This window comes from Carcharhinus amblyrhynchos, chromosome 12 (genome assembly GCF_965287045.1).
Source record: "Carcharhinus amblyrhynchos chromosome 12, sCarAmb.v2.hapA, whole genome shotgun sequence".
Classification (NCBI taxonomy): domain Eukaryota; kingdom Metazoa; phylum Chordata; class Chondrichthyes; order Carcharhiniformes; family Carcharhinidae; genus Carcharhinus; species Carcharhinus amblyrhynchos.
Window position 1 is genome coordinate 87,850,943 of NC_137335.1, and position 25,666 is coordinate 87,876,608.

General features: G+C 45.1%; 1 protein-coding gene across 1 annotated transcript; it reads left to right on the plus strand.

Annotated features, from left to right (window-relative positions):
- cenpo (centromere protein O) lies at positions 1 to 25,182 on the plus strand. The gene is made up of 6 exons (XM_080199880.1): positions 1 to 83; positions 2,280 to 2,449; positions 8,036 to 8,168; positions 15,049 to 15,314; positions 15,748 to 15,919; positions 24,388 to 25,182. Exons 1-6 carry the CDS (start codon positions 62 to 64, stop codon positions 24,507 to 24,509), a joined length of 885 nt encoding a protein of 294 aa, XP_080056006.1. The 5' UTR covers positions 1 to 61; the 3' UTR covers positions 24,510 to 25,182.
- Positions 25,183 to 25,666: the final 484 nt, after the last annotated feature.

Sequence of the window (25,666 nt, forward strand, 5' to 3'; positions counted from 1 at the left end):
AAGTGCGTTCCGCGAAACTTTGGCGGTTAATTTGAAAAGGAGCCGCGACCGAGCGTTGGAAATGGCGCAAGATCCCGCCGCAGGTAAACACCCCACACCTTCCCCAATGGAGGTTGCTCTACAGAGGGATCTCCCCCAATTATATCGGGGACCTGGGGTGGAGGCTGCTGCACAACCGTAGGATTCACTGGTTCACGGCCTCCCGAGACTGCCCTTTCTGTGGCCTTGTGGTGTCCGTGGACCAGGTCTACGTTTTGTGTTATAGATTACACTCCCGTTTCGATTTTCTGAAGAACCTTTTATTAATGTTTTGTTTGCACTTCAGTCCCACGCTCCTGATCTACGGACACTCGGTGCAGAGAGGGGAGGGTCGGGATGCCGATCTTCTCGTGAACCTGGGCCTGGCGAGACGCGCCATCAACAGGTCCCGGCAGTTGTGGGGGGGGCGTCTATCCCGACTGCCTGCCCCTCTACCGCGGCTACATTCGCGGCTCGGTGTCCCTGGCGAGGGAGCATGCAGTGTCTGTGGGCACAGTCGATGCCTTCCGTCCCTGCTGGCACCGCAGGGGCTGAGGTGCGTTATAGACCCTGACAATCACATTTTGATTTGAGGTGTCTTAAGTTTTCTTTGTACTTTTGTTTTTGTTCGGGCCGTCCCCCTTTCCTTTTGGGGAGCCGCCCCCTTTTTCTTTGTCCGAACGTAATTTAAGTTTGTTTACTTGGTTTGACCCGCAAGAATTGGGGAGCCGCCCCCTTTTACTTTGTCCTAATGTAGTTTGAGTTTGCCTACTTGGTTTGACCCAAAAGAACCCCTCCCGCACCCCCCTTCACCCTGCTCTCCTGCTCCCCCCCTCTTGTTTCTTATGTTCTTATGTTTCATAAAAATAATGCATTCTACACCCGTTTTGAACGAAAGGTCAGCGAGAGCTCAAAACGGGCGTAATTTATTAATAATGAGTCTACAACAGCCCTGAATAAGGGTGAGAAAGCCCCAACTTAACAAAGCTTCAAAACCAAGGGGACAAACTGACCCCTTGGTACACTCAGGCACAAGCAAGGCCTTAAATTTTTCAGATACTGAGCACAAAATGTGACTGAGCTAAATCTCTCTAATTTCCATAAAATCGTTGAATCTCAAGGAGGCCATTTGGGTCATCGAATCTGCACTAACTCTCTGACAGAATATCTTACCCAAGCCCACCCCCCTTGCCCTATGCAGAGATTCATTTGATTGATTCCAGAGTTGAGAGGGTTGGCTTTTGAGGAGAGACTGAATAGACTGGGACTCTACTCATTGGAATTTAAAAGAATGAGGGGAGGATCTTATAGAAACATATAAAATTATGAAAGGAATAGATAAGATAGAAGCAGGGAGATTCCATGGAAGGTGAAAGTAGAACTAGGGGGCATACCCTCGAAATATAGGGGAAGCAGGTTTACGATGAGTTGAGGAACCTCTTCATTTAAAAGGGTTGTGAATCCGTGGAATTCCCTGCCTGCTGAGGCTACCTTATTGAATGTTTTTAAGGCAAGGATGTATCAATTTTTAAACAGTAAAGGAATTAAGGGTTATGGTGAGCAGGCAGCTGGACCAGCTGATGGGCAACACGACAGCTCAGTGACTATCGCTGTTTGCTGTGCAGATACATGGATTTGGGCTAGTGTCTGTGGGAGTTTATGCATTCTCCCCGTGCTTGCGTGGGTTTTCTCCGGGTGCTCCGGTTTCCTCCCACACCCCAAAGATGTGCTCATAGGCTGATTGGTGTAACAAATTGTCCCTAAATTAGTCTCCCCTCAATCTGGTTTCCAATGTGGAGTGCCATAAGCGTAGACAAGCGTCATGGGTAGAAGAGGGGACTCACAATGTTGAAATGGCAGCGCGGGCTCATTGGGCCGAAGGGCCTGTTTCCCGTGCTGTGTTGTTCTTTGTTCTTTGTAAGTGGAGCTGAGACCACAAAAAGATAGCGATGATCTTGGTTAGTGAGCTCGAAGGGCTGAGTAGTCTGCTCCTGCTCCTAGTTCTTTTGTTTCCCGTAACCCCAAACATTTAGCATAGCCAATGTACCTAACCAGCATGCCTTTTGAACTGTGGAAGGAAACCCACGCAGACATGGGGAAAATATGCAAATTCCACACAGACAGTGACCTAAGCCGGAAATCAAACCCAGGTTCCTGGCACTCTGAGGCAGCGGTGCTAACCACCGTGCCATCTGTGTTCCTTTGTAATGTTTTGAATCTTGAGGATTTCAAAAGCAGTTGACCCATTGTTGTCTTTGCAGGTGTACTGGAGCGCTTGAGAAAACTAGAGAAATGTGCTAACACGTTGGCCATAGAACAAATGAAAGCACAGCACAGAGCGCAGGCTGTGCAGCAAAAGAGAGCAGTCATCCAGCAACTGCGATCAAAAAGGGATGCACTGCGGACCAGAGTGACGGCACAATCTGCTGGAGTAAGCAATGGCATGAGCCTGCGTGTGCTTTGTGCTTTTGTTACAGTGTGATACAAGTGTGAGACAAGATCCTTCCCTTCACCTCTTTCTTTTGGAAAGTCCTTCACCCTTTTCTCATGTTTGTAGCAGTGGGGAGACAGATTTGGAGTATAGTTCCAGGGTTGGAGGCACTAGATTCAAACACTCTCAATTCAGCGCAAAAGCTGTAACTGAGAGGGGAACCTTAAAGCAGAAGAGAACATATTCAGATCAATCATTCCTGTTAAAATACAAGTGCAGGACAATAAAAGAAGGGAAGGTTGGATTGGCGGGGGGGGGATGGGAGGGAGGGAGGGAATGGACTGGAGAACGAAGGGCATGAGAGAGAGAAGGGTGAGGGTTTGATTTGATTTATTATTAATACATATTATCATACAGTGAAAAGTATTGTTTCCTACGTGCTATACAGACAAAATATACCGTTCATAGAGAAAGAAACGCGGAAGTGCAGATGTAGTATAGTGGGGTGGGAATTTGAGGTTTGGGGTGTAACTGTAATGGGATTTTTTCATCTGAATTTATCTGTGCTTTATTTGCTGCTGGGTGTGTGCGCCTCACAAACTGTTAGAGTTCAAACCAAAATACTATGTCCTCTGCCACTGTTGCAGTGTCTCAGTTGTGAGAGAGGCTGTGTTTCAAAAATGGGAACTCTGTATGAAACCAATGTATACTTCATGTTTAAATTTTTTTCACAGGATATGGGTGTCATTGGTGAGGCCAGCATTTATTGTTCATCTGTAATTGCCTCTTAAAAAGATGATTGGTGAGCTGCCTTCTTGAACCACTGCAGTCCATATGGTATAGGTACATCCACAGTGCTGTTAGGTAGAGAATTTCAGAATTTAGACCCAGCAATAACGATGGAATAGTGTATTTCCTAGTCAGGAGTGTGGCTTGGGCAGCAACTTGCAGGTCATGTTCCCATGCATCTGCTGCCCTTCTACTTAAAGGTGATGGAGGTTGCTGGTTTGGAAGGTGCTGTTGAAGGAGCAGCTTCTGTGCATCTTGCACATGGTACAATCACTGCAGCCACTGTATGTCACTGTTGGAGATTGGGTGTTGAAGGTGGTGGATGGGGTGCCAATCTAGTGGACTGCTTTGTTTTGGCTGGTGTTGAGCTTCCTGAGTTGCTGGAGCTGCATTCATCCAAGCAAATGGAGACTATTCTGTACACTTCTGACTTGTGCCTTCTGGGTGAATGACAGGTTTTGGGAAGTCAGGAGGTGAGTTACTCATTGCAGAATTCCTAGCCTCTGCCACAGTATTTTATGGCTGGTCCAGTTCAGTTTCTGGTCAGTTGTAACCTCCAGGATGTTGATAGTGGTGGAATCCAGCTGCCATTGAGTTTTAAGGGGAAATGGCTGGATTCTCTCTTGTTGAAAATGCTCATTGTCTGGTCCTTTTGTGGTTTGAACATTACTTTCCATTATCAGCAGCAGCCTGGGATATTATATTACTGCATATAGACATAGACAGCTTCAGTGTCTGGAGTCATGAATGCTGTTGAACATTGGTCTCAGTTGATATTAACTGATTGTCTCGGCTGGAGGATCAGAACAGCAGCAAGGATCAGAACAGCAGCAAAGGTCTGAAGGACTACCCTTGAAGAGAGGCATAAATGGCAGCTGAAATAACCAAGCCTATGAATTGGCATAGGGATGAGAGAGTTAGGGAAGTAAACACAAGGCTAAGTCAACACCCTCGAGACCAGGAAATATCCTGGTGAACCTTCTTTGCACTCACGCTCTAAAGCTTCCTTCTGATAGCGTGGTGACCAGAACTGCGCGCAACATTCCAAATACAGCCTAACCAAGGTTTTGATTTCCCAACTTTTGCACCCAGTGCCCCGGCTGATGATGATAAACATGCCTTCTTAATCATCTTCGGTGATTAAGTGTTGCCACTTTTAAGGAACTATGGACCTGCATTCCCAGATCCCTCTGTATGTTAATGTTCTTAAGTGTTTCTGCCATTTACAGTATAATTCATACTTAAATTTGATCCTCTAAAGTGCATCACCTCACACTTTCTGGATGAAACTTCATCTGCTATTTATGTGCCTAATTCTGCAATCTGTCCGAATCCTGCTGTATCCGCTGACGATCCCTGGCACCAACAGCAACTCCACCAACCTCTGTGTCATCCACAAATTTACTAATCATACAATCCATATTTTCTTCTATAAACAACAGAGATCTCAGCAGTAATCCATGTGGAACACCACTGGCTACAGATCTCCATTCCAAAAAACATTCATCCATTGCTACCGTCTGTCTTCTATAACCAAGTAAGAAGTCTCACAACAGGTTAAAGTCCAACAGGTTTATTTGGTAGCAAAATCCACTGGCTTTCAGAGCGCTGCTCCTTCATCGAGCAAGTGGAAGTTCTGTTCACAAACAAGGCATATAAAGACACAAACTCAATTTACAAAATAATGGTTGGAATGCAAATCTTTATAGGTAATAAATCTTTATAGGTCCTTTCACAAGAGGATACAAGTTTAAGGTGCTGGGGAGTAGGTACAGAGGAGATGTCAGAGGTAAGCTTTTCACTCAGGGTGGTGGATGAGTGGAATCGGCTGCCGTCGGTCGTGGTGGAGGCAAATTCAATAGGGTCTTCTAAGAGACTTCTGGATGAGTACATGGGACTTAATAGGATTGAGGGTTATAGGTAAGCCTAGTAGGTAGAGAGATGATCGGCGAAACTTGTGGGCCGAAGGGCCTGTTTGTGCTGTAGTTTTTCTATGTTCTATGTAATCAAGTCTTGAAGGTACAGACAATGTGAGTGGAGAGAGGGTTAAGCACAGGTTAAAGAGATGTGTATTGTCTCCAGACAGGACAGTTAATGCGATTTTGCAAGTCCAGGCAAGTCATGGGGGTTACAGATAGCGTGACATGAACCCAAGATCCTGGTTGAGGCTGTCCTTGTGTGCAGAACTTGGCTATCTGTCTCTGCTCAGTGACTGCGCTGTCGTGTGTCATGAAGGCCGCCTTGGGGGACGCTTACCCGAGGATCAGAGGCCGAATGCCTGTGATGGCAGAAATGTTCCCCAACAGGAAGAGAACAATCTTGCCTGGTGATTGTCGAGTGGTGTTCATTCATTTGTTGTCGTAGCGTCTGCATGGTCTCCCCCAGTGTACCACGACTCAAGACATCCTTTCCTGCAGTGTATAGGTAGACAACGTTGGCTGAGTTGCAAGAATATGTACTGTGTACCTGGTGGATGGCGTTCTAACGTGAGATGATGGCATCCGTGTCGATGATCCGGCAAGTCTTGCAGAGGTTGCTGTGACAGGGTTGTGTGGTGCTGTGGTTACTGTTCTCCTGAAGGCTGGGTAGTTTGCTACGGACAATGGTCTGTTTGAGGTTGTGTGGTTGTTTTGAAGGCAAGAAGTAGGGGTGTGGGAATGGCCTTGGCGAGACGTTCGTCTTCATCAATGACATGTTGAAGGCTCCAGAGAAGATGCCTTAGCTTCTCCGCTCCAGGAAAGTACTGGATGATGAAGGGTACTCTGTCCATCATGTCCCGTGTTTGTCTTCTGAGGAGGTCAGTGCAGTTTTTTGCTGTGGCGCGTCAGAACTGTCGATCGATGAGTCGAGCACCATATTCTGTTCAAATGAGGGCATCTTCCAGCGTCTGGAGGTGTCTGTTGCGAGCCTCCTCATCTGAGCAGATCCTGTGTGTACAGAGGGCTTGTCTGTAGGAGATGGCTTCTTTAACATGTTTAGGGTGGAAGCTGGGGAAGTGGAGCATCATGCATAAAGTTATCTGTGGGCTTGCGGTACAGTGAAGTGCTGAGGTGACCGTCCTTGATGGAGATGTGCGTGTCCAAGAATGTAACCGATTTCTGGAGAGTAGTCCATGGTGAGTCTGATGGTGGGATGGAACTTGTTGATGTCGTCATATAGTTGTTTCAGTGATTGTTCATCATGAGTCCAAAGAAGAAAATGTCATCGATGTATCTTAGTGCACAGCATCGGTTTAAGGTCCTGTGCGGTGAAGAGGTCATGTTTAAACCTGTGCATGAAGATGTTGGCATATTGAGGTGTGAATTTGGTCCCCATGACTGTTCCATGTATCTGGATGAAGAACTGGTTGTTGAAGGTGAAGACGTTGTGGTCCAGGATGAAGTGGATGAGTTGTAATCTGGAGACTGGCAGTTGTCGGCGTTGAGTACTGAGGCAGTTGCAGCAATCCGTTGTCGTGGGGGATGCTGGTGTAGAGTGCCGAGACATCCACTGTGACGAGGAGTGCTCTTGGTTCAACTGCTCCGTGTGTGCTGAGTTTCTGTAGGAAGCCTGGCTGGGGGTTCTTTGTACAGTGGGTTTCAGGATGCTCTCGACGTTGCCGGAGAGGTTCTCACATAGGGTCCCATTGCTCGATACGATGGGATGATAGGGTGTGTTTGCTTTGTGAATCTTTAGGAGGCAGTAGAGATTCCCAACGTGGGGAGTACGTGGGATGAGAGCGGAGGGTGCTCTGAAGGTCCAGATCAAAGGTCTTGATCAGTCTGAGTTGACGGGTGTGCTCTTTGGATCTTCTATAACCAAGCCAGTTCTGTGTCCATGTAGCCAGCCCACCCCGAATCCCATATGATATTTAGTTTTTATTTCGGTCTGCCATGTGGGACTTCGTCAAACGCCTTATTAAAGTCCATATAAACTACATCCACAACCTTTCCCTCATCAATTATCTTTGTCACCTCTTCAAAACTCAACTTGTTGAAGGAAACACCAAATGAGGCTGTCTGGGCTGAGCTTAGAAATAAAAAGGGGACACTGCAGTGTTAGGACTGTACTACAAATCCCCAAATAGTGGAAAGAAGACCAAATATGCAGAGAGATTTGTGAGTGTAAAACAACGTGACTGTAATCATTGGGGAATTCAACTACTCTGATATCAACTGGGATACAAACAGTGTGGAAGGCACAGAGGGTACGACGTTCTTGAAATGATGCTGGGCAAGTGGATGAGGTGCAGAGGGGAACATTGTGGAGAAAGTGACCAATACAGTTAGATTTAGCATCATTATCGAAAAGTACAAGGATGGAACAGGGGAGGCTGAGGGGTGACTTGATTGCAGTGTACAAAATTATGAGCAGCCTAGACACGTGAAACAGGAAAAACTTGCTTCCCCTAGCTGAGGGGTCAATTATCAAGGGACACTGATTTAAGCTGATTGGTAGAAGGATTAGAGAGGGTATGAGGATGAATATTTTCACCCAGGGGCTGATAGGTGTCTGGAATTCACAACCTAGATTGGTGATTGAGGTAAAATCTCTTAACTCATTTAAAAAGTACCTGGACCTGCACCTGAAGTAACCTGCGAGGCTGTGGGCCAAGTACTGGAAAGTAGGATTAAAATGAGTGGCTAGTTTCTTTTTTTTTTGGCTGGCGTAGACAATGGACTGAAGGGCTCCTCCTGTGCCATAGCGTTTCAGTGTATCTATAACAAGCTGAGGTGTAATATTCTCTCAAGACAGCTAGTACCAGTTTGGTGTTGGTCTCACATTCCCACATTAACACCAGGATTCTTTTATGCGCAGCCCATGTTGGATATCCTAGCAGATACACAAGCAGCCTCGACACCACAGTTGGACCAGGTAGATGTCAGTACCACATTACTGAAAGAGAGGATCGAGACTCTGCATCATATTCTAGAGGCTTATCATCTTACAGGTGGGTCACTTGGGTAGAACCAAAAGAGGTTAGTGTGGGGTGTGCACTGACTACATGAGAAAATAAAAGTGGGAGTGGTTCACATAGCCCCTTGGCTTTGTCATGTTACATGATCATTGGCCGTAGCTCCATTTCCTCACTCACTCCCCATATCCCTTGGTTCCCTGAGAGACTAAATCTATCCATTTCAACCTTCAATATGTTCAACAATGGAATATCCATGACTCCTGGAGCAGACAATTCCAAAGATTCACAAAGATCATCAGTGAATTAATTTCTCCTCCTCTGAGTCCTGAATGATTGACCAAAGAGGTGGATGGGGGTAAGGCAGTTGACGTGGTATATATGGATTTCAGTAAGGCGTTTGATAAGGTTCACCATGGTAGGCTTCTGCAGAAAATGCAGATGTATGGGATTGAGGGTAGTCTAGGAAATTGGATCAGGAATTGGCTAGCAGATAGGAGACAGAGGGTGGTGGTTGATGGTAAATATTCGTCATGGAGTTCGGTTACGAGTGGTGTGCCTCAGGGATCTGTTTTGGGGCCACTGCTGTTTGTAATTTTTATTAATGATCTGGATGAGGGTATAGTTGGGTGGATCAGTAAATTTGCTGATGACACCAAAGTCGGAGGTGTGGTAGATTGTGAGGAAGGGTGTCATAGTTTGCAGGGAGACTTAGACAGGTTGCAGAGCTGGGCCGAGAGGTGGCGGATGGAGTTTAATGCGGAAAAGCGTGAGGTGATTCACTTTGGTAGGAATAACAGATGTGTTGAGTATAGGGCTAACGGGAGGACTTTGAATAGTGTGGATGAACAGAGGGATCTAGGTGTATGTATCTAGGCTTTGGGGATGGTGCAGAGGAGGTTTACCAGGATGTTGCCTGGTATGGAGGGGAGGTCCTATGAGGAGAGACTGAGGGATTTGGGGTTGTTTTCGCTAGAAAGAAGGCGGCTAAGAGGGGATCTTATTGAAACATATAAGATGATTAGAGGTTTAGATAGGGTGGACAGTGATAGCCTTTTTCCTCGGATGGAGAAATCTAGCACGAGGGGGCATGGCTTTAAATTAAGGGGGGGTAGTTATAGGACAGATGTCAGGGGTAGGTTCTTTACCCAGAGGGTGGTGAGGGATTGGAATGCCCTGCCTGCTGCGTTTGTAAATGCACCTAGTTTGGGGGCGTTTAAGAGATCCGTGGATAGGTTTATGGACGAAAAGGGATTGGTTTAGATTAGTGGGTCATTGTTTTTTTTTAACTGGTCGGCGCAACATCGTGGGCTGAAGGGCCTGTTCTGCGCTGTAATGTTCTATGTTCTTTTATCCTAATACTGTGCCACATATTCCAGACTCCCCAGCCAGGAGAAACGACCTCTGTCTATTTTCTCAGGTCCCATCATAATTTTGAATGTTTCAATGAAATTGCTTCTTATTATTATAAACTTCAGAGAATATAGACCCAATTTACTCAGCCTTTCACTCTAGGAACCAATCTAGTGAACCTTTGCCACATTACCTCCAATGTAATATAATTCCTTAAATCTGGAGAATCAAACTGCGTGCACAATTCCGGATGTGGTCACCAAAGACCTAGAATTGTAGCAAGACTTCTCTACTCTTGTGTTCCAGTCCCCTTGTATTAATGGCCAACATGCCATTTGCCTTTTTAATTGCTTGCTTTACCTGCATGCTAACTTTCTGGTGCTCCTTGTACGAGCGCACCCAAATCTCTTTGGACATCAACATTTAAAAGTTTTCCGTAACTTTTATTTTGAAAGAAGTTCTGTTTTTCTATTCTTACAAGAAAGTGAATAACCTCACAGTACACTCCATCTGCCATCTTGTTCCCACTCACCTAACCCTGTCTATATATTTTATCAGCCTCTTTATTTGACATACATGCACAGACTGACTGACTGCACGTATAACATAAAGCATTGATAATCAACATGTTGCATTTTGGCTGTATATTAACTCGTACCAATCAAGTAGATAAGGTAGTTAGGAAGGCATACGGTGTCTTGGCGTTTATTGGTAGGGGGATTGAATTTAGGAGCCGCAACATCATGTTGCAACTGTATAAAACTCTGGTGCGTCCGCACTTGGAGTATTATGTGCAGTTCTGGTCCCCACATTATAGGAAGGATGTGGAGGCATTGGAGAGGGTGCAGAGGAGGTTTACCAGGATGTTGCCTGGTATGGAGGGAAGGTCCTATGAGGAGAGACTGAGGGATTTGGGGTTGTTTTCGTTAGAAAGAAGGCGGCTAAGAGGGGACCTTATTGAAACATATAAGATGATTAGAGGTTTAGATAGGGTGGACAGTGATAGCCTTTTTCCTCGGATGGAGAAAGCTAGCACGAGGGGGCATAGCTTTAAATTAAGGGGTGGTAGTTATAGGACGGATGTCAGAGGTAGGTTCTTTACCCAGAGGGTGGTGAGGGATTGGAATGCCCTGCCTGCTGCAGTTGTAGATGCGCCTAGTTTGGGGGCGTTTAAGAGATCCGTGGATAGGTTTATGGATGGAAAGGGATTGGTTTAGGTTAGAGGGTCATTGCTTTTTTAATTGGTCGGTGCAACATCGTGGGCCGAAGGGCCTGTTCTGTGCTGTAATGTTCTATGTTCTACCAAAGCTCTGAATAGGCTAAATTCTGAGCAAATTTAGTTATTCATTGAACTGTAATGTTGATATAGGCCCCCAGAGGGAGTTGTGGAACTAGGCCACATTAAACTTGGCATGCTCATTGACGGTGCTAGATATGACCAGCTAACAGCATCATGAACAGTAATAGCTTTAATTCAGACTGTGCTATCTCATCCTCTCCACTATATATTTCATTCAGTGCAATGGTATTGTAAAGATTAGCCCTCTGATGACTGTGATCATCATTTCATATGATTCACTCTTTCAAAACTACACTGGGTATACAACCTAGTGGAACGGAGGGGAAGTTTGTATGCAGAACTCTTTCTGTTGGAGAGAATGTAGAATATGCAAATTAATGCATTCTAAGGATCATTTTTCCATAGAACCCTACAGTGCAGAAAGAGGCCCTCTGACCCATCGAGTCTGCACCGAACACAATCCCATCCAGACCCTACCCCCATATCCCTACATATTATACCCACTAATCCCCGCATCCCTGGACACTAAGGGGCAATTTCTTAGCATGGCCAATTAACCTAACCTGCACATTTCTGGACTGTGGGAGGAAACCCATGCAGACACAAGGAGAATGTGCAAACTCCACACAGACAGTGACTCGAGCCGGGAATCGAACCCAGGATGCTGGAGCTGTGAAGCAGCAGTGTTAACCACTGTGCTACCGTGCCACTCATCATTAAACACTGATCAAGAAAACACATTATCCAAAATGGGTTAACAACTTTAGACAAGAGAAAATGTAAGCAAAACAAACTTCAAACGAATCTGAAATCAGCAGTAGATATTCTTTCTTGTAACTTTAAGTTTATTTGCCAGTGTCACAAGCAGGCTTACATTAACACTGCAATGAAGTTACTGTGAATATGCCCTGGGCCTTGTGTTATTGCTCATAGCTTGTTAAACACCGCTCAGTCCCTCGTATGGAACTTCATACTGTGATCTGACATGTTGCTACACTACTCTTTTCAGACAGCAACCTGAAAAACAAAGCAGTAACAGCCCATTCTCTCACAATTAAACTGTTTTAATTGGTTTTCACACTGTCTACAGATCTGTGTCTGACTGACTCTCACCGTCTGTAGGGTGAGATCTGTGTCTGACTGGCTCTCACACTGTCTACAAAGATGCTTCAGTGTCATTTGCTAATAGTGATCCTTCAGTGTGATTTGAACAGGCTGAGTGTGTGGGCATGTGCAAGGCAGATGCAATGTAATGTGGATAGATGTGAGGTTATCCACTTTGGTAGCAATAATAGGAAGACAGATTATTACTTGAATGGGTGTAAATTGAGAGAGGTGGATACTCGGTCAGACCTTGGTATTCTCTTGCATCAGCCACTGAAAGTAAGTGCTCAGATACAGCAGACAGTAAAGAAGGCAAACAGTATGTTGACCTTCATAACGAGTGGATTTAAGCACATGATAGGGTTGTTTTGCTGCAATTGTGTAGGGTGATGGTGAGGCCATACCTGGAGTATTGTGTGCAGTTTTGATGTCTTTATCTGAGGAAGAATGTCCTTGCTATAGAGAGAGTACAGCAAAGGTTCACCAGGCTGATTCCTGGGGTGGCAGATCTGTCAAATGAGGAGAGACTAAGTTGTTTATGATTTATTCATTGGCATTTAGAAGAATGAGAGGGAATCTCATAGAAACTTATAAAATTCTAACAGGGTTAGACAGGGTAGATTCAAAAAGAATATTCCCAATAGTGGAGAGTCCAAAACTAACAGTCATAGTTTGACGATAAGGAGAGAACCTATTAGGACTGAGGTGAGGAGGAATTTCTTCACCCAGTGGGTGGTGAATGTGGGGAAGTGCCGGAAGATTGGAAAACGGCTAATGTTACGCCGTTGTTTAAGAAGGGTGCCAGGCAAAAGGCGGGGAATTATAGGCCGGTTAGTTTAACATCTGTGGTAGGTAAAATGTTAGAATCCGTCATTAAGCAGGAAATTGCGAGGCACCTTGAAGGGAATTGCTTGATAGGGCGGACGCAACACGGTTTCATTAAAGGGAAGTCGTGTCTGACAAATTTACTGGAGTTCTATGAGGATGTGTCTAGGGCAGTGGATAGAGGAGAGCCGGTGGATGTGGTCTTTCTGGATTTTCAGAAGGCGTTTGACAAGGTACCTCACAAGAGGTTATTGCAGAAGGTCAGGGGACATGGAGTTGGGGGTAGGGTGTTAGCGTGGATAGAGGATTGGTTGTCAAATAGGAGGCAGAGAGTGGGGGTCAATGGGTGCTATTCGGATTGGCGGTTGGTGACTAGTGGGGTGCCCCAGGGGTCGGTGCTGGGGCCTCAGCTATTTACCATTTATATAGATGATCTGGAGGAGGGAACTGAGTGCAGGGTGTCGAAATTTGCTGATGACACCAAGATTGGGGGAAAGGCAAATTGTGCGGAGGGTGTGGAGAGTCTGCAGAAGGATCTAGATAGGCTGGGCGAATGGACCAGGAAATGGCAAATGGAATTTAATGTTGGCAAGTGTGAGGTGGTCCACTTTGGTAGGAAGAATGGTAGGAAGGACTATTACTTACGTGGCGAAAAACTGCAGCAGGCGACAGTGCAGAGGGACCTCGGGGTCCTTGTGCATGAGTCGCAAAAACCCAGCTTGCAGGTGCAGCAGGTGGTCAGGAAGGCAAATGGGATGCTGGCCTTCATAGCGAGGGGGATTGAATATAAAAGTAGGGAGGTCTTGCTGCAGCTGTATAGGGCATTGGTGAGGCCGCAGCTGGAGTACTGTGTGCAGTTTTGGGCGCCGCACCTGCGCAAGGATATTTTGGCCCTGGAAGGAGTGCAGAGGAGGTTTACTAGGCTGATACCGGAGTTGAGGGGATTGAACTATGAGGAGAGGCTGAATAAACTAGGCTTGTACTCGTTAGAGTTTAGAAGAATGAGGGGAGATCTCATTGAGACGTATAAGATGATGAATGGGATGGATAGGATAGAGGTGGAGAGACTCTTCCCGCTCAAAAAAGACAGTAGGACTAGGGGGCACAGCCTCAAGATAAAGGGGAGGCGGTTTAGAACGGAGTTGAGGAGGAACTTCTTCACTCAAAGGGTGGTGAATCTCTGGAATTCTCTGCCCGTTGAAGTGGTGGAGGCTGCCTCGCTAAATATTTTTAAGAAGCGGGTTGATGGGTTCTTGATAAGAGAGGGGATTAAGGGTTATGGGGAGAGGGCGGGAAAGTGGAACTGAGCCACGACAGATCAGCCATGATCTTATTGAATGGCGGGGCAGGCTCGAAGGGCTAGATGGCCTACTCCTGCTCCTATTTCTTATGTTCTTATGTTCTTATGTTCTTCAGTACCACAGAATGTAGCTGAGGCTAACACATCATCAGATTTTTGAGAAGAAGTTAGCTCTTGTGGCTAAAGGGACCAATGGATATGGCGGGGGGAGGAATCAGCATATTGAATTTGACAATCAGCCATGATTAAGATGAATGGTTGAGCAGGCTTGAAGGGCCAAATGGCCTATTCCTGCTTTGTTTTCTGCTTCCATAATCATAGTGGTAGGTTCTATTTACTCTTAGTTCTGTTTCATCTGTAATTCCTATTTTGAAGCATGCTAGAACATAAGAAATAGGAGCAGGAGTAGGCCATCTAGCCCCTCGAGCCTGCCCCGCCATTCAATAAGATCATGGCTGATCTGTCGTGGCTCAGCTCCACATTCCCGCCCTCTCCCCATAACCCTTAATCCCCTTGCCTATCAAAAACCTATCAACCCACATCTTAAAAATATTGAGCGAGGCAGCCTCCACCACTTCAACAGGCAGAGAATTCCAGAGATTCACCACCCTTTGAGTGAAGAAGTTCCTCCTCAACTCCGTTCTAAACCGCCCCCCTTTATCTTGAGGCTGTGCCCTCTAGCCCTACTGTCCTTTCTGAGTGGGAAGAGCCTCTCCACCTCTATCCTATCCATCCCATTCATCATCTTATATGTCTCAATGAGATCTCCCCTCATTCTTCTAAACTCTAACGAGTACAAGCCTAGTTTATTCAGCCTCTCATAGTTCAACCCCCTCAACTCCGCTCTTTTTTATTTGAATATTTATTTTGAATCATTGAGACTTATTGCAGAGAAAGAGGTCATTTAACCATATTTGTCCATGTGGAAATTGAGTCAGATATCAGAGTTACTGGGGCAGTCAGAGGGAAAGATGTGAAAAGATGTTCAGATGCTGATTGCTGGCTATCATTGGTCTTTTGCTGTTCCTGTGTAGGGATTAGTGCTGAAGTGAGAGAGCTGAACTCTGCATTCACTTTCTGCATCAACACTGCATATGAGGGCACCTACCTCGATTCCTATTACCTGGACATTCAGACCCAGCATCCTCGCAAGATCATTTGTCACAACATTCCTGCCTTCATCCCTGTGGAGCAGATGGCTTGCACCTACCTCCAGCTGGACCTGCGGCGATTCATGGATGTACTGCGTGACGCCCTGAATGCCTACACCAGCAGAAGATATCAGGTGGAGCAGTTACAGGTATAAAGCAGAGCAACCACAGGCTAAAGTTATAGAGTAAAGCCTCTTCTACACTGTCCCCATCAAACACTCCCAGGACAAGTAAAGCATGGGGTTAGGTACAAAGTAAAGCTCCCTCTACACTGTCCCCATCAAACACTGATGTGGAGATGCTGGCGCTGGACTGGGGTAAACACAGTAAGAAGTCTCACAACACCAGATTAAAGTCCAACAGGTTTATTTGGTAGCACAAACAGGTACAGGACAGGTCCCCCATCAAACACTCCCAGGACAGGTACAGCATGGGGTTAGATACAGAGTAAAACTCCCTCTACGCTGTCCCCATCAAACACTCGTAGGATTAGATACAGAGTAAAAGCTCCTGGGAGTGTTATGCTGCAAATCTGTGGGGTTATAAGAAGCTATTCACCAATGGTAACACTCTGTTTCCCAGAAACTCCACAGCATGTTCCTAACTGGCCAAGTACAGAGGAATGCTGCCTATAACTTACTGAAGTTTCGGTATCCAATTTTGTGTGGGGACATGGAGCAAGACGTCCAGGTGAAACTGGTCTATAAGGATCTTGCATGCTATCTTCCAACTGGAGTTACACTCACCTATACAGGTAAGAACTGATAGGAATTGGCTTCCTGTACATGATAATCAGACAATGGCATTGTTCTTTCTCCATGTGCTGTTACTGAGCCTTGCTGAGGTGCACGTGAATTTTAACTTTGTGTGATGGATACTGGGAACTGATCCATGACATTGCCTGTCCTGTGATTTGTTCCTGATCATTATGCAGTGAATGCAGTTTAGAGAGAATGTGGACCAGCCAGGGTATCTGCACCTGGCAATGGCTCTGATGAACTTAAGAACTAGGAGCAGAGTAGGCCATCTGGCCCCTCGAACCTGATCTGCCATTCAATAAGATCGTGGTTGATCTTTTTCTGGACTCAGCTCCACTTACCCGCCTGCTCACCTTAACCCTTAATTCCTTTACTGTTCAAAAATTTATCTATCCTTGCCTTAAAAACATTCAATGAGGTAGCCTCAACTATTTCACAGATCCACAACCCTTTGTGTGAAGAAGTTCCTCCTCAACTCAGTCCTAAGTAAATCGGCTTCCCCTTATTTTGAGGCTATGCCCCCTAGTCCTAGTTTCACCTGCTAGTGGAAACAACTTCCCTGCTCCTATCTTATCTATTTCCTTCATGATCTCATATGTTTTTATAAGATCTTCTCTTATTCTTCTGAATTCCAATGAGTATAGCCCCAGTTTATTCAGTCTTTCCTCCTCATAAGCCAACCCTCTCAACTCTGGAATCAACCTAGTGAATCTCCTCTGCACCCCCTCCAGTGCCAGTATATCCTTCCTCAAGTCAGGAGACCAAAACTGTACATAGTACTCTGGAGGTGGCCTCACCAGCACCTTATACAGCTGTAACATAACCTCGCTGTTTTTAAACTCTATCCCTTGAGCAATAAAGGACAAAATTCCATTTGCCTTCTTAATTACAAACAAACTCCTTGAGATTCCTGCACAAGGACAACCAGGTCTCCCTGCACTGCAGCACGCTGCAATCTTTTACCTTTTAAATAATAGTCCATTTTGCTGTTATTCCTACCAAAATGGATGACCTCACATTTACCAACATTGTACTCCATCTGCCAGACCCTCACCCACTCACTTAGATTATCTATATCCCTTTGCAGACTTTCAGTGTTGTCTGCACACTTTGCTCTGCCACTCATCTTAGTGTCATCTGCAAATTTTGACACACTACACTTGGTCTCCAACTCCAAATCAACTGTGTAAATTGTAAACAATTACGATCCCAACACTGATCCCTGAGGCACGCCACTAGTCACTGATCACCAACCAGAAAAACACCCATGTACCCCCACTCTTTGCTTTCTGTTAGTTAACCAATCCTGTGTTCATGCTGATACATTACCTGTAACACTGTTCACCTTTTATCTTGTGTAGCAGTCTTTAGTGTGGCACTGTGTCAAATGCCTTCTGGAAATCCAGATACACCATATCCACAGGTTCCCCATTGTTCACTGTGCATGTTCTCAAAGAATTCCACCCAATTTGTCAAACGTGACCTGCCCTTCATGAACCTATTCTGCGTCTTATCGATGGGGCAATTTATATCCCATATATTTATATGAAGGGTCAGTCATACTCCAAATGTTAGTTGGTTTCTCTCCACAGATGTGCTGAGATGTTCTACTTTTCATTTTGATTCTGACATCCACAATAATTTGCTGTCTTTTACACCTATTCTCTGTTCAGCGATCCTCTGGGTTCGAGAGAAGACAGTTTGCAAATTATTATTTTCACAGGATGTAGGCATTGCTGGCTAGTCCAGCATTTTTATAACACATCCATAATTCCCTTGAGAAATGGTGTTAAACTGCCTTCCTGAACCGCTGTGGTCCAGCTGTTGTAGGCACAGCTGTTAGGGAGAGAGAGTTCCAGGATTTTGACCCAACTACTTAACTACGAAGGGCCTGTTTGTGCTGTAGTGTTTTATGTTCTACAGTAAAAAAAGAATATATTTCTAAGTCAGGATAGTATGTGGCCTGGAGGCGAACTTGCATCGGTGGTGTTCCTATGCATTTGCTGTCATTGCCCTTCCAAGTGTTAGAGGTCATAGGATTGGAAGGTATTGTTGAAGGTGCTTTGGTGAGTTGCTGCAGTGCATCTTGTAGATACAACATACTGTTGCTACTGTACATGGGTGCTGGAGAGAGTGTGGTGACCAGAATTTAGCTGTGGCCTAATGAGTGTTTTATACAGTTCTATCATGACCTCTTATCTTATATTCTATGCCTTAGCTAATAAAGGCAAGCATCCCTGATACCTCAGCTGCCTGATCTAACTGTCTTGCTGCCTTCATGAATTTATTCACATGCGCCCCAAAGTCCCTCTTGTCCTCTGTACTTCCTAGAGTTCTAATGTTCATTCCCTTAGGGCTGCAGGGTGGCACAGTGATTAGCATTGCTGACTCACAGCAACTGGGACCTGGGTGTGATTCCTGGCTTGTTACTGTCTGCATGGAGTCTGCACGTCCTCCCCGTGTATGTGCAGATTTCCTCCGGGTGCTGGAGTTTCCTCCCACAGCCTGAAAGAATGCTGGTTAGGTGCATTGACTGTCAATGTGCGCAAACAGGTCCCGGAGTGCGGCGACTAGAAGATTTTCAATAACTTCATTGCAGTGTTAATGCCAGCCTACTTCTGACACTAATAAATAAATTTCAAAACATGAAAAACTGCTTTGCTGTCCAACCAAAAAACCTCACACTTTTCAGGGTTAAATTCCATTTGCTACTGTTCTGTCTATCTAAATTGTTCTGTAATCCAAGGCTTACCTCTTTGCCATTTATCACACTATCAATCATGTAGAATAATTTGATTAGGGAGAGTCAACACGTTTTTATGAAGGGTAGGTCGTGCCTCACAAACCTTATTGAGTTCTTTGAGAAGGTGATGTGGTGTATATGGATTTCAGTAAAACTTTTGATAAGGTTTCCCACAGTAAACTATTGCAGAAAATATAGAGGCATGGGATTAAGGGTGAGTTAGCGGTTTGGATCAGAAATTGGCTAGCTGTAAGAAGAGAGAGAGTGGTGTTTGATGGGAAATATTTATCCTGTTGTTCAGTTACCAGTGGTGTACCGCAAGGATCTGTTTTGCTGTTTGCCATTTTTATAAATGACCTGGTTGAAGGTGTAGAAGGACGAGTTAGTAAATTTGCGGATGACACTAAAGTCGGTGGAGTTGTGGACAGTGTGGATGGATGTTGCAGGTTACAGAGGGAAAATGATAAGCTGCAGAGCTGGGCTGAGAGGTGGCAAATGGAGTTTAATGTGGAAAAGTGTGAAGTGATTCACTTTGGAAGGAGTAACAGGAATATAGAATACTGGGCTAATGGTAAGATACTTGGTAGTGTGGATGAGCAGAGAGACCTCTGGTGACCATGTGCATAGATCCCTGAAAGTTGGCACCTAGGTTGATAGGGTTGTTAAGAAGGCATACGGTGTGTTAGCTTTTATTGGTAGAGAGATTGAGTTTCAGATCCATGAGGTCATGTTGCAGCTGTACAAAACTCTGGTGCGACGTGTGAGGGTCATGGGTGGAGGGGGGGACTCGTAATGTTAAAATGGCGGCGTGGGCTCGTTGGACCGAAGGGCCTGTTTCCCGGGCTGTTTTGTTCTTTGTTCTTTGATGCACTTGGAGTATTGTGTACAGTTCTGGTCGCCGCATTATAGGAAGGATGTGGAAGCATTGGAAAGATTTACCAGGATGTTGCCTGATGTGGTGGGAAGGTCTTATGAGGAAAAGCTGAGGGACTTGATGCTGTTTTCATTAGAGAGAAGAAGGTTGAGATGACTTAATAGAGACATACAAAATGATCAGAAGATTAGATAGGGTGGACAGATGGAGATGGCTAGCATGAGAGGATATAGCTTTAAATTGAGAGGTGATAGATATAGGACAGATGTCAGAGGTAGGTTCTTTACCCAGAGAGTCGTAAGGGCGTGGAATGCCCTGCCTGTAACAGTAGTGGACTCGCCAACTTTAAGGACATTTAAATGGTCATTGGATAAACATATGATATCTGTGTTCTTATGAACATATTTTGTTTTCTTATGTTCTTATAGGGATGATATTGGAATAGTGTAGGTTAGGTGGGCTTTAGATTGGTTTCACAGGTCAGCGCAACATCGAGGGCCGAAGGGCCTGTACTGAGCAGTAATGTTCTATGTTTCTAATTATTGTGTCATCTGCCAATTTACTGATTTATACCCCCACGTTCACTTCTAGATCATTACTGTACACTTACAAATAGCAAGGGACCCAGCATCAATTTCTGTGGTACACCATTGGACACAGGCTTCTAGTCACTATAATATCCTTTCACCATCCTCCTGTCACTAAACCAATTCTGCATTCAGCTGCATCTGCCACCTATCTGACACTCCACCAACTTGTTTATGTCCATTTGAAGTTCTACGCTGTTCCCATCACAATTTACAATACTGCCAAGTTTTGTGTCAACTGAAATTGTCCCCTGCACACCAAGATTTAGATCAGGGTTTACCAAATTTTCCAGCCACACGATGCTTTTGACCTCCCAAATGTACCGATGAACTGCTGAGTTCTTATTGTATTGAAGAGCTAAACCACAATGAAAAAGTCATTGCTTTTGCACAAGGGGTGCAAACAGACAAAAACTGAATTTAGAACATAGAACAGTACAGCACAGTACAGGCCCTTCGGCCCTCAATCTTGTGCCGAGCTATGTCCGAACCCAAGATCAAGCTATCCCACTCCCTATCATTCTGGTGTGCTCCATGTGCCCATCCAATAACTGCTTGAAAGTTCCTAAAGTGTCTGACTCCACTATCACAGCAGGCAGTGATACACACCCCAACCACTCTGAGTAAAGAATCTACCTTGGACATCCCTCCTATGTCTCTCACCATGAACCTTATAGTTATGCCCCCTAGTAACAGCTACATCCACCCGAAGAAATAGTCTCTGCACGTCCACTCTATCTACCCCCCTCATTATCTTATAAACCTCTATTAAGTCACCTCTCATCCTCCTCCGCACTAAAGAGAAAAGCCCCAGCTCCCTTAACCTTTCCTCATAAGACATACCCTCCAAACCAGGCAGCATCCTGGTAAATCTCCTTTGAACTCTCTCCAATGCTTCCACATCCTTCTCATGGTGAGGTGACCAGAACTGCATACAATATTGCAAATGTGGTCTCACCAAGGTCCTGTATAGTTGCAGCATAACCCCACGACTCTTAAACTCAAACCCCCTGTTAATAAATGCTAATACACTATAAGCCTTTTTCACGGCTCTATCCACTTGAGTGGCAATGTTCAGAGATCTGTGGATATGAACCCCAAGATCTCTCTGTTCCTCCACGTTCCTCAAAACCCTGCCGTTGACCCTATAATCCACATTCAAGCTTTCCCTACCAAAATGAATTACCTCGCACTTATCAGGGTTAAACTCCATCTGCTACCTTTCAGCCCAACTCTGCATCCTATCAATGTCTCTTTGCAGCCTATAAGAGCCCTCCACCTAATCCACTACTCCGCCAATCTCGGTGTCAAGAATTTATTGTAGTTTTTTTCTACTTCTCATTTCATAGAAATCATTAGAATCTGTACAGTGCAGAAGGAGGCCATTAAGCCCATTGAGTCTGCATCGACAACAATCCCACCCAGACCCTATCCCCGTCAACCCACATATTTACCCGCTAATCCTTCTAACCTACGCATCCCGGGACATTAAGAGGCAATCTAGCATGACCAATGCATCTAACCTGCATGTCTTTGGACTGTGGGAGGAAACCCATGCAAACACGGGAAAGTCCACACAGACAGTGATCCGAGTTAGAAATCGAACCCTGGTCCTTGGCACTGTGAGGCAGCAGTACTAACCACTGTGCCGTGTATATACATTTAATATAATTAAAAAGTTATCTTATTAAAAACCATTCTTGAGGCTTACCTTTTTGTTATTTTTCAGTGGAAGGATTTAATTGCCCTCTTGCACACTCCCCTCTCTCGCACCCACCTCTCAGCAGCAGGTTTCCTCACCCTGTTTGACCTGACTCCTCTTGGAGTCCACATGGATGTTGAGGACTCCAAGGGCAACTCCCTCCTGATTTTATGTCACTGTGCCACCACCTCTGCTGGATGTGATCTGCTGAGCCCTGGGGATGGTGATTTTTGATTTGATTTATTATTGTTTAATGCATTGGTACATAGTGAAAAGTATTATTTCTTGAGCACTATGTGGTGTGCCTCAGGGATCTGTTTTAGGGCCACTGCTGTTTGTAATTTTTATAAATGATCTGGATGAGGGTATAGTTGGGTGGATTAGTAAATTTGCTGATGACACCAAAGTCGGAGGTGTGGTAGATAGTGAGGAGGGGTGTCATAGTTTACGGAGAGACTTGGACAAGTTGCAGAGCTGGGCTGAGAGGTGGCAGATGGAGTTTAATGCAGAAAAGTGTGAGGTAATTCACTTTGGCAGGAATAACAGATGTGTTGAGTATAGGGCTAACGGTAGGACTCTGAATAGTGTTGATGAACAGAGGGATCTAGGTGTATGTGTACATAGATCCCTGAAAGTTGGGAATCAAGTACATAAGGTTGTTAGGAAGGCATACGGTGTCTTGGCGTTTATTGGTAGGGGGATTGAATTTAGGAGCCGCAGCGTCATGTTGCAACTGTACAAAACTCTGGTGCGGCTGCACTTGGAGTATTGTGTGCAGTTCTGGTCCCCACATTACAGGGAGGATGTGGAGGCATTGGAGAGGGTGCAGAGGAGGTTTACCAGGATGTTGCCTGGTATGGAGGGGAGGTCCTATGAGGAGAGACTGAGGGATTTGAGATTGTTTTCGTTAGAAAGAGGGCGGCTAAGAGGGGACCTTATTGAAACATATAAGATGATTAGAGGTTTAGATAGGGTGGACAGTGATAGCCTTTTTCCTCGGATGGAGAAAGCTAGCACGAGGGGGCATAGCTTTAAATTAAGGGGTGGTAGTTATAGGATGGATGTCAGAGGTGGGTTCTTTACCCAGAGGGTGGTGAGGGATTGGAATGCCCTGCCTGCTGCAGTTGTAAATGCGCCTAGTTTGGGGGCGTTTAAGAGATCTGTGGATAGGTTTATGGATGGAAAGGGATTGGTTTAGGTTAGAGGGTCATTGCTTTTTAATTGGTCAGCGCAACATCGTGGGCCAGAGGGCCTGTTCTGCGCTGTAATGTTCTATGTTCTATACAAAGCATACTTTTCATAGAGTACATTTGTATATTGGGGAAAAGGAAAGGAGAGGCTGCAGAGTGTTACAGCCGCAGCAATGTGTACAACCTACAAGATGCACTGCAGCAATTTACTAAAGATCCTTTGATAGGACCTGACATGAAAAAATATTGCCGTTCCTTTGCAGTTACTGGGTCAAAATCCTGAAATTCCTTCTCTAATGGCATTGTGAGTCAACCCACAGCACGTGGACTGCAGTGTTTCAAGAAGGCAGCTCACCATCACCTCAACAGCAATGTGGGATAGGCAATCAATGCTGGCCAGCCAGTGACACCCGTATCCCACAAATGAATAAAAGCCATAGCTATAGAAAAATCAACTTAATATAAAGTAGGCTCCTCCATTTAAAAGCCTGATGGCAGCAGGGAAGATGTTCTTGAGTCAGTTAATTCGTGATCTCAGACTTTTGATCTTTTCCTAACTGAAGAAAGTGGAAGAGAGAATTTCTGGGATGCGTGGGGTGCTGGCTGCTTTTCTGAGGCAGCAGGAAGTTTAGAGTCAATGGGTGGGAGGCTGGTTTGCGTGATGGACTGGGCTATGTTCACAACCTTTTGTAGTTTCTTGTGGTCTTGATCAGAGCTGGAGCCATACCAAGCTGTGATATATCCGAAAAGGATACTTTCTACGGTGCCTCTGTAAAAGTTGTAGTGGACATGCCAAATTCTGCTCCAACTCCATTTTCAAGTTTGCTGATGACACAAGCATGTGTGTGTTGGACCTCAGAACAATGATGAGGCAGAATATAGGAAAGAGGTTGGGGTGGGTGAGGTTTCCAGAATAGAAATCTCTATTGGCTTTAGGTGGGATTTTTATGACCTTGCCTGAGCAAAGTTGTAAAATCCAGCCCTTAGAATGTGGTGAAATGGTGCGATGACAATTTCTCCAAAGTGAGTAAAAAGGAGATACGTAATTGACTTCAGAGACTAGCTTGATATTCCAGATTTTATTGATTATATCTAAAAGACTCCAGCCTTTTGGGATTTGAACTCCTGTCCCTAGAGTATTAGTCTAGCCTCTGGATTATTGGCCCAGTAACACCACAGTGCTACCATTCACATTGCATTGCGTTGAAACTTAGCTGCTGTGAATTCCCTAGTTCAGCCTCCAGCCGCTAGGGGGCACAATTAGTATGAGGCTGAGGCGTTATATGTAGATATTCATTTAGTATGAGAATGAAAAGAGCGAGAGTTCAAATGTGTCCTGCTCACCACAGTTGTCTTGTATTATACTAGGGGCAGATGCGGAATCCACGGACGCAAAGTTAGAATGTCATCGGCAGCTCTTTGAAAATGTGGAACTTCACCGAGTATTTGACAGCTTAAAGCTGCAGGAAGAAGTGGCCATCTCGAGCTGAAACTTCTCTACAGCCAGCTCCTACTGCTACTGAATTCCACACACACACACCTCACCATTTACTGTACAAAAAGATGGAAGAGGAGATAGGAGACAAGCTGGTTTGATCTTGAAGCCATGAATTATTCATTTAAAGGGATGATTGATTCTGAAACTTTTAGTTTTCTGCATCTTTTTGTTCAAATTGGGAATGAGTCATTTGGAGCTCAAGTATTATTGGAGATCAGAGCTAAAAAGCCTTTGGTTTCAAATCTCAGGCCAGAGATTTGAGCACGTAATCTGCACTTTTCAGTGCTGAGGGAGTGCCGCACTGTCAGACGGTCAGTCTGAGGGAGTGCCGCATTGTCAAAGATGCCATCTTTGGAATGAGATGTTCCGAGTGTCCATGCCTCCTCAATGGATGTTTACAATATCTGCGTAATATCAGCAGAAGAGAACGGGCTCCTTGCTGTTCTGTGCAATGTTCCTCCCTCAACAAACTTCAAAAATGTTGCAACTGATAATTTAACTAATGTTTAGCCCTATTATAATGGTGACTACCTTTCAAACATTAGTTAGCTGAAAGCTTTTGAGGGATCTTGAGTTGTGAAAGATGCTCATATTCTATCTTCCTTTCACTAAATTTTACTTGTTTACAATGAAGATTTTGTAAAGCCGAATAAAATTACTCATCAATAGGGAAATAATCCTTGTGACGTATTTCTGATAAGCAGTATGAGAGGGAGGTTACACGTGTGATGGAGAAGGGAAGCACCCAGACCAAGGGTCTGAAGTGTGTCTATTTTAATGCCAGGAGCTTAGTGGATGAGCTTAGGGGGTGGATTGCTGCTTGGGAATGTGATGTGGTGGCCATTATGGAGACTTGGATGTCTCAGGGACAGGACTGGGTACTTCAGGTGCCGGGATTCAGATGCTTCAGGAAGGACAGGGAGGGAGGCAAAAGAGGTGGTGGAGTGGCACTGTTGATCAGGGACAGTGTCACAGCTGTAGAGAAGGTGGATGCCATGGAGGGACTGTCTACGGGGTCTCGGCGGGTGGATGTTAGGAACAGCAAGGGGTCGATAACCTTGCTGGGTGTTTTCTATAGGCTGCCCAATAGTGACAGGGAAGCTGAGGTGCAGACAGGGAAACAGATCCTAGAGAGAGGTAGTAATAACA

What these genes read in the sequence shown, in the direction of transcription:
- cenpo (XM_080199880.1), top strand. Translation starts at nt 62, where the DNA reads ATGGCGCAAGATCCCGCCGCAG. An exon ending in GGCGCAAGATCCCGCCGCAG is followed by an intron (nt 84 to 2,279) that starts GTAAACACCCCA and finishes TTGTCTTTGCAG; the next exon opens with GTGTACTGGAGCGCTTGAGA. An exon ending in TGACGGCACAATCTGCTGGA is followed by an intron (nt 2,450 to 8,035) that starts GTAAGCAATGGC and finishes TTTTATGCGCAG; the next exon opens with CCCATGTTGGATATCCTAGC.